Source organism: Mus caroli, chromosome 5, assembly GCF_900094665.2.
Source record: "Mus caroli chromosome 5, CAROLI_EIJ_v1.1, whole genome shotgun sequence".
Classification (NCBI taxonomy): Eukaryota; Metazoa; Chordata; class Mammalia; order Rodentia; family Muridae; genus Mus; species Mus caroli.
Window position 1 is genome coordinate 118054437 of NC_034574.1, and position 9216 is coordinate 118063652.

Below are 9216 nucleotides of genomic sequence, written 5' to 3' on the forward strand. Positions count from 1 at the left end.
TGGAAAATGGAGGTGGAGGGTAGAAAAAAGACACAGGCAGACAGGACAAAGTTCAGACTGCAGAGAAGGAACAGAAATCCTGAGGCCAGGGCACAGCAGAATCGGGATACAGGGCTCCATCCACCCCAGTCCTGAGCAACAGAGACCCGGTGCATCCCTACTCCCCACAGCCCTAATACACTCAACCAGGCGCTGCAAATGACCTCTGGGTCTTGTAGGAGACACAGACAGACAGGCCTTGGGGCCCATCATACCCCTGAACTTGCCCTCTCTAAGCTGGACTCACAGCTGCATCACTTTTTAGGTGAGGGAGCCCCAACTTCCCCATAGATCCCTAATCCACCAAGAGCTCCCACTTCGAGGAGTTGCCCTGGAGTGAAGGCCTGGATGCCCCATGCCTGTGACCTCAGATGTGGCTTGGTGGAGATGCAGAGTTGCTGGCCTACCAAGCACAAAGCCCTAGGTTCAAGCCTTAGCACCACGTGAAAATGCCGTCCACACCACAGCGGGAGACAGAGGCAGAAGAATCTGAAGTTTAGTTATTCTGCACTATATACGGAGTCTGAGGAGATTCCAGGCTGAGGGAGAGCAAGAGAAGAGAGGGAGAAGAGGGGAGGGGAAGAGGGAGAAGGGGAATGCAGCAGCCTCCTACTGGAAGATGGGGAGCTACCACCAACCCTAGTGTACTGCCTTACAAAATACAGGAACTTGGCTGGAGAGACAGAGGGAGACCTTGCATGAGCAGCCCAGGAAATCAGCTGGCCCGCCAGCAATGACAAACATAGACTCAAAGAAAGGCAGTGGAGGGGGGCTGGGCTCCAGGGCTTGGCGGGATGAGATGAGGGTCAGGAAGGGTCTGACCCCAACTGTACCAGGGCACAATTAGATGGAACCCCACCCATGTCTGTTCAAGCTGCAAACGGTGTCAGAAAGGCCAAGCTGCAGCAAAGGGGACCAGCCTGGCCTGCTGGTGGGAGAAGCAATACAGGGTGTCAGAAAGGCCGAGGCTACTGCAGCAAAGGGGACCAGCCTGGCCTGCTGGCGGGAGAAGCAATACTGTCTGAGGTCGTCAGGGACGCAGAGAGGTATGGATTGAATCTCTTGCGGGCTTGGCTATGTGACCCTGGAGAAATTACTTGGCACCTCTGAACCTCCAGGGCAAGGCCAGAGACATGTTCCCAGTAACCTGCTTCCTGCCCATCCTGAAAGGGTCTAGGACACCAGGAAGAGAGATGCCTCCTTCTGAGCCTGAGACACTCGAGGACCAAGGCTACGAGCTGGCAGAGACCCGGGCGGGGTAGTGGCTGTCCAGCCCCATCTTACTAAGCTCTGAGACTTATCTGCCATCCAGGCATGGATGCTACTGACGGTCCTACAGAATCTGGACACTCCCACACCTCTCTCCTCCAGCATGCCCTTGGGGCTGCCTTTCCTGTGTGGCGGGGTCAGGGCAGGCTCCCAGCCCAGGTGGCAGGTGCCCTGGCAGAACCTCAGCTACTCCTGACACTTTCCAGAGCAAGGCGGGGGAGACGAGCAGCGTCGCACAGGTGACCTCCACAGGTCTGAAATCACCCACACCAGGAAGCCAAGCATGAAATTAACTTGAAAGTCATGGCCAGGCACGAAGGCAGAGAAATTAAAATGACAGGGGCCAGGTCCCCGGGGAAAGGACACTTCCCACCTCTCAGCAATTACAGCAGACAGCCAAGGAGCTGGTGACGGCTCTGCTCCCTGGGTGGTGGAGCTCCCCCCACCCCCCAGATCAATCTCACTGTCCTTGTCACAGCTGTCACACTCCATGTGAGTACTGAGCTTGCCATCTCCCCACTGCAAGTGGGGACTCGTTCACTGCTATCTCCCAGGGACAGACAGTGCCTGGTGCAGACCAGACACACAGAGACGTGTGTGCGGTGAACAAAGGAATGAAGGATAACTGTCTCCGTGCTTAGGGACTAGAACAACAAATTCCCCAAGCACCTCCCTCACATGTCGGGTACAGACGTCAGCTGAGGGGGTGTTAACACAGTGAGCCCTTGGTGGTTCCAGGGCTAGCCCCACCTTACAGGTGGTGGAGAGACCCTGTTTCGCAACGTGCACACAGTGTAGAGCTTGCATACCTCCCAGTCAAGAGTCTTTGGTTTGACATGTGGCAGGAGGCAACTGATCTCCCGCCTGCCACACGTCTAACCAAAGGCTCTTGACTTGCATACCTCCCAGTGATGGGCCACTCACTACCTCCATCAGCAGCTCTGAGGACACTGTTAGTTTTATGCGGGGGTTTGTCTGTTTGTCTGGCTGGGATTACAGGCACACCCCAGCCTAACACTACTCAGTCCATTTTATCAGAGCTGAGTCTCTCACATGACTCCAGAGGTCCTGGCTCTACCTTTAGGGAATTCTGTTTCCCCGGGTGACCCCCAACCCTTAGGAGGCTGACCATTCTGAATCTTTTTCACCCAATTAGGCAGTAACCCCAAAGGCCCCCAGGCATCTGCAAGGACTCCATCCACCCTGGAGGCCTGGAGCTCCTGACACTTCACCTAGGTCACACAGACCCTGCCTACCAAGCAGCTTCCAGGACCTGAGTGTCATTGTGTCATAGGGCATGCCACCTAGCATCCCTTTGGGGCTAGCCTCAGACCAGAGGAAGCTATCCACACTTTCAGAGCCTGGTCTCTGCACCCCGCCCTGCCCACTGTACCTACTCCAGGACTATGAGCCACTGGGAAAGCCCAGCCCCCATCCATGAGAAATATCTGAAACACAGAAGGCCACAGAGAAGATGAGAGAGTCCTTGACCCTTCGGAAGAAACGAAAAGACACAAAATTCCCTGATGCTGTGCTGAAGGAGCCCAGGCTGAGCAGTTCACACCTAAGTGACCATGAAAAATCCACCAGACAGACTTTAAAAGGGTAAACTGTATACAAGCTCTATCCAAAAGCTGCTAAACTGTTGTCAGGGCCGCTGTGTCCCAGCACTGGGCTTCTCTGTCCCTCAGACTCATCTGCAGGCCACACTTGCAAAGCAGGAATGGGGTCAGGAGCTGCTGATAGAGCCAGTGGCCACAGCTGAGCTCTCTTGGTCCCCAGGGAGTGATGGCACCCGTCAAGAGGCAGCTTTGACTTACCACATACTACCAGCCCTGGGCTGGGAACCCTAGACCCTACACCCTGACCTTCCATACCTCACGGCCCATAACTCTTCAGGGCTTTCCCACACACGGTGTCCCAGGACCTTTCTCCCAGTGGCCATCAGAGTGAACTTGAAGATAAACTTGCAGCAGAGCACGTCCCACAATAAAGGCCGCATCTTTGCAGACGGTGACCAAGCCGGAAGGACAAGCAACACCCTCCTGGGCCTGACAGATCCTGCCTGTGGCTGCAACAGTCTGCAATCTCATGCAGCTCAGCACGGCCCCAGGGCCTTTGCACTGCTGGTCCCATCTGCCTGGGATGCTCCACACAGCCCGACAGCTGCTCCGGCTTCTCCCAGCACATCCTGCCCCGGTCTCTAGCCAGACTCCCTCTCCCCCTCTCTCCTACAACTCCATTTACTCTCCTCTCGAGATGCATCCGCAGTGAAAGACTGGATTTATCAGTGTAATGCTGAAGTGGGCAACGGTGGCCGTGATGTTTGTTAATGGTGCTGACAGCAAGGCCCAGCACTCTCTAGGCATGATGTAGCTCACGCTGCGCGCACAGATGGACTTACTAAACAGAAAGCTAGCTGTTGACGTATGAAAGGTCACTCCCTCAGAGCCATATTTATGACTTGATAGCTAGAATCCTGCACCTGGAGAGTCACCACAACTGGCACAGGCTCAAGACCAGAGCATACCCCACCTCTTTCCTTTCTTCTGTCTTCACTTGCTTGCTTATTTTTAAAGCTTTCGGGGTCCTGGTATTTACTGTTTAGTTAGTTACTTTTAAGGCTAGTGTTATTTTGTAGCCCTGGCTACATCTTTTACTCACCAACCTCTTACTTCAGCCCCCAGAGCACTGGGCCCACAGCCTATGCCATCACGCCCAGACAGATTCAGCATCTAAGAGATCCATTCCAAGTCCAGCCTTGGTCAACACAGGTGACACTGGTCACAGCTTAGCTATGGCTAATGTCACCACCTAAGCTGTCTGGGGCACATATCTCTTTGGCTTAGATCCATGACTGTTTCTATAGGCTGAAATATCCCATGACTCGCCCTACAAACATCACTCACTCTAAGCAATAAACGCTGTACAAAATCCTCAGCCTGCTGTACGGTCGTCAGCTACGTCAGACTGGCTGTGACAGCACATCCTGGAATCCCGGCACTCAGAAGGCTCCAGGCTAGCCAAAGCCATCCAATGAGACCTTGTTGGTTCCAACACACTGAAGAAGCCCACCCAAGGAGTGTCACGACATGAAAGCCACCCAAGGACAAGGTCACAACATGAAGGCCACTCAAGGAGTGTCACGACGTGAAGGCCAGGGCTGGCGGCCCCGGGAGAGCAGATTTTCTCCCTTACTGAACCCCTTCCTTTTCTCGGCTGCTTGTCAACCCAAACAGGAAATAAGCCTTCGTTCTGTCCTGACTCCACGGGGTGAGGATAGGATCTGGCAACAGCAGCAAGTGAATGAATGAAAGAGTGGATGAATGAATGAATGAGTGGATGAACGCATGAATGAATGAGGGAGTAAATGAGCTAATGAATAAGTAAATGAATGTCCCAGTAACCTGGCCTGGTGGCACAAGCCCCTCCCCACAAAGCAACTGTGACAAGCCCCTATAATGAGCTGTCATCATCCATCCCTCTCCTGTAACTCATCTCCCCATGGGGATCAGGGCCAGCTGGGCATGCCCCACACAGAGAAGCAGAAAGACTCAAGTCCAGGGTGGTGATGGGGCCATAGCCTATGGCAGCAGCTGGACCCAATACTGACTGCTAGTACAGGGTCCTCAAGGTTAGCTAGGAAAGATATTCCAGGGGACACAGGAGGTAGCCAGGGTGGGACATCACACAACTCCAAAAGCCAGAGGCCTCCTGAGACATTTGTGACACTTGAGAACCAAGGGGGACACTAGCTTCCAGGACACTACCCAGATCACTGTATCACCACCTACTGAGGTCACCAGCCCATGCTCCAATGCCACCAGCCAGGATCTTTGCACACTTGACCACTCAGAGCTGGATCCCTAAGACCCTTGCCTCCAGTTCTCCCCCACCTAATACACTACAGTGTGCTTCAGGCCCCTCCCACTTTTTGGTTTCTGGATGTTAGTTGTCTCCTCCACAGCCCACTGACAGGAACTACTGCTATTCGAAAATCCCAGGAAGCTAGCAGCTACCTTACAGCCATTCCACATACCCCCGCCAGCTTAAGGGTGCCAGTTATCAGACACCAGTCCAGCCTGACATCCCTGCTGAACCCCACTGTATGGAACCAAAGGGACATTAACTCCTCCCAACCTCCACCTCGGAAATGACCCATCACTGGGACACAGCTCGTGAAGCCTCTGGGTTAGCGCTTTGAGCCACCTCAGATACCAAGTGTGTGGCCCACAGCAGTCCACAGCTAAGAGTACTGGAGCTGGCTGTGCCCTGCACAGCCTGTCTCTTCACACCATGGCCTCTTGCTTCCAGTCTCTGTACCCAAGCTGCAAGGTGCCACTCCCTCTGCTCCAGGCCTGCTTTAAGCCCAGCGCGGGCTTGATGCAGCTGGGGACTTCCACCCAGATTTCCCACTGGTCTCCTGGTCCCTAGGACTGGGCTGGTACACCAGAGCAGTGACTCACATTTTGATGTTTTCATGGTACTGGCGTGTGTCAGACGGCTGGTTGTACAGAGGCTGCAGAGGAAGAAGAAACATGTTAGAGATGGATGGGACGGGTGACAGGGTGTGGTGGGCAAGTGTCACCAGCAAGAACCCAGACCAAGCACCCTCAGCCTCAGGCCCTGCAGCCCTGTCACCAGTAGCTGACCACTGGTTGAATAATCAGATGTATAGCTGGGAGAGTGACGGAGAACACAGGGAGAAGCAGGACACCAGGCCTGGCCTTGACCCTAAGCAAAGTAGTTTATCTGCAAAATGCTTAGGGTTGGTTTGGCATCTATATCACCATGGAAACCTACAGCCCTAGTGCTACCAAGGCATCTTTCCCTGAACCACAGAGACCCAAACAAATCAAGAAATAGAAGCTGAGGGCAATAGGTGGCAGGCACCTACACACAGCTTCTGCAGAGCCCAGTTACAACTGCCAAGAAGTGACCTTCCCCCCCCTGCCCCCCCACTGGCCTACAAGAGACCACCAAGGCCTCTGCTCTGGACAGAGGAAGCTGGCCTAGGGCTGAAGACACTACAAGGCTCCCTCTGCAGGGAACCAGAAGCCAGGTCCTACATACATGGGAGAATGAGTTTCAGAGCGAAGCAAGCACAGTGAGCAGTCATGGGACCCATCACATGTCAGAGGCTAGACCAGTGCTGTATCCTCCTATGCCATGACTTCCTCTGTCCAAGATATGGACCCTACACAGCCTACCTGAGGGACATGAAGCGGCCACAGGTAGAACAGAAACCTACCCACTACCTCCCAGAGGTCTCTGATGCGTTCCGGAGACAAGCGTGCAGGTGTTTAGCACTCTGCGGCTGCAGCTTTATTAGAGTGGTCACTCGTGTGGCAGTCGCTACCACTACACAGATGGGAAGCTCGAGGCTGATTGCCAAACCCATCCATGGCCTAAACTCCACCCCATGAGGACTCTGCATCCCCTGGCTGCATCCCGTGCCTGCCTCCTTTCTGAGCCCTTTCCTTCCTGTGCACTCACACCGCCCGAATCTCATGATGTCCTTGGTCTCTGGGTAGGGGAGAGACACAAAAGGCTCTAAGGGGAAAATTTCTACAGGTGGCAGACACAACTCTTGGACCAGTGTGGGAATCGTGCCAGCATCCTTTCCCCATTAGGTCCCCTACTCAGATACAAGGCAGGTCACCTGCAGCCAGGCCAGCATCAGAGACACCAGTTTTTGCACCTTATGGCAATGCACCAGGGGCTCAGACAGCCAGGCTCAACTGCTCTCCTGATGATAAAAGACCATAGGTCAGTGCCTCCTGTGGGCTCAGAGCCTGAAACAGGGAAGCATCCCTAGCAGAGATGAGGAAGAAGGCATAGGGCAACAAGAGAACCCGCAGCCAGACTTGATGCATAACTGACCAGAGGAAAGGAGGGGTCCGACACTGCTGAAGGATGCTGTAAGGCCTCAGGAGTGCAGCTTCCTGATACCCAGGGCAGCCGCACCTCGACCCTTTGTGTTTCCCCAGATGCCAATAAAAAAATGCCAACGTGGATGGGCACCGCTCAAGGACTCGGGCTCCGGTGACACCTAAGTCTGGATTTCCTCACCTAGAAAACGGGTGCAGGGCAGAGGGCCCGCCTCATAGGATGTGCAAATAGCCCAGAACATTCTAGATGTGCTGACTGTTTGCCATTGTTTGCTATTAAAGATGGAGAACAGCCCAACTGGGGCAGGAAGGGGTGGAGGCTCACTCAAGTCCACTGACCACCAGCATGGGGCAGGAGCAGAACATACTCCCAGCATGGGAGAGCAAAGGGAACGCCCACACCCAAGGGGGCAGCAGCAGACAGACCCCAACCTGCCTCCTGGGGAGTAAGGAGGAAGCTGTAGTCCTAGACATTGAGGGGCACTGCTGTACCTTAGAGGGAAGCCACCCAGGGGAGCCCCCAGGCTCAGCACCCGGGTAACACCCTGAGGCCATCTGGCAGGGGCAGGGGACTGATCCTGGGAAGGGACAAAGACACCTGGTGGCTTGCATTCTCCTGCAATGGGGGCAAAGCTGCCCTCTCCATTAAAGACAAGTGGCTAGAGCTGCAAATTGGAGCCCTTGACAGCCGTGGGTGTGGGTGCCCTTCAGAATGGCAGGCGGCAAGCCAGCTTTTGGAGTGACCAACCCAGCCCACGGGGACACTGAACTCTCAGAATGACACCTCAGAGCAGGAAGGAAGCAAGTGACTCAGAGCTGTACTGCCTCCCACCTGGCCAGCCTGGTCCCTGCCCAGTACAGGGCCCTCCTAGGTCACACTGAGCCACAGGATGCCCCCCCCCCAGGGCGAAATCCCTGAAGCTTCTACCTCCCTCTGGAGAACACAGGGCAAAATGGTCACTACTTTGTCGTTGCTATGCCAAGGCTCCCAAATACTCAGTAACTGAGGAGGTGAGACTCCTCACTTTCCTACTTCTCTTTCATTGTCAACCTGACTGCCTAGGGTCACCTGAGAGAAAAGGCCAAATTGAGAAGTTACCTAAAGAAAATTGTCCTAGGGCATGGGGGGATTTTTCCCCCTTTTGGGGGTGGGGTGGGGTGGGAGTAGGGGTGGGGCTTATCTGTTCATTGATGCAGAAGGGCCCAGCCTACTGTAGGCAGCACCATTCCCTAGGCAAGCGGTCCTGGGTTGTATGATGAAGCTAAGAATGAACTTGTGAGAAAGCAAAGAAGTGTTCCTGCATTATTTCTGCTTCAAGTTTCTGCCCAAGTCCCCACCCAGACTTCCCATATAAACTAAAATAAACCCATTCCTTCCCAAAGTTGCTTTTGATCCAAGTGTTGTATCACAGCACCAGAATTCATGGTGGCTCAATGACCAAAGCCCAGATCAGCAGTATCTAGGAAGAGGCAGTACAACGTTAGCCCTACGCACAGAAGCCCTGGGAAGACCTGGCTACACTCACAGGCTGGCACACTTCTTCCTTCATCTCTCTCTGTGTGGTGCTGGGCAGGGCACTACCCTTTGGAGTCTCTTTCAGAACGTGAGGAAGGTGGCAACACCCAAAGACCTTGCACAGCAAGTGCCTGTCAGCAGCAGGTGACACCCCCTACCCTCCCCCTCCACACACACACCCCGTTCTTAGGCCATTGATGCCTCCAAAGCCCCGGGTTAGACAAAATCTCTAGGGAGAAGCTGCCATGAGCTCCTCAATCAACAGACAGTTACCTTCTTCCCAAGGGCAAAAAAGTCACACACACGAACACACACACACACACCACACAAATACACATACACACACACACACACACACACACACACAAACTCCTTGAATCTGGACAGGATGGCAGAGGGAGAAACAGAGGCAAGACACTAATGGGACTATACAATGGTGCAGCCACCTTAGAAACCAGCCAGGAGCCGGGCGTGGTGGCGCATGCCTTTAATCCCAGCACT

The 9216-nt window shown here is 54.2% G+C and overlaps 1 protein-coding gene across 9 annotated transcripts in view; it reads right to left on the bottom strand.

Annotated features, from left to right (window-relative positions):
• The window catches only part of Ncor2 (nuclear receptor corepressor 2), a 162858-nt gene that overhangs the window by 75071 nt on the left and 78571 nt on the right, over positions 1-9216 (bottom strand). For all 9 annotated transcript variants that reach the window (XM_029477776.1, XM_029477777.1, XM_029477773.1 and 6 more), the window contains exon 8: positions 5775-5827. In XM_029477776.1, the coding sequence (XP_029333636.1) occupies positions 5775-5827 (53 nt within the window). The remainder of the gene's footprint in view (positions 1-5774; positions 5828-9216) is intronic.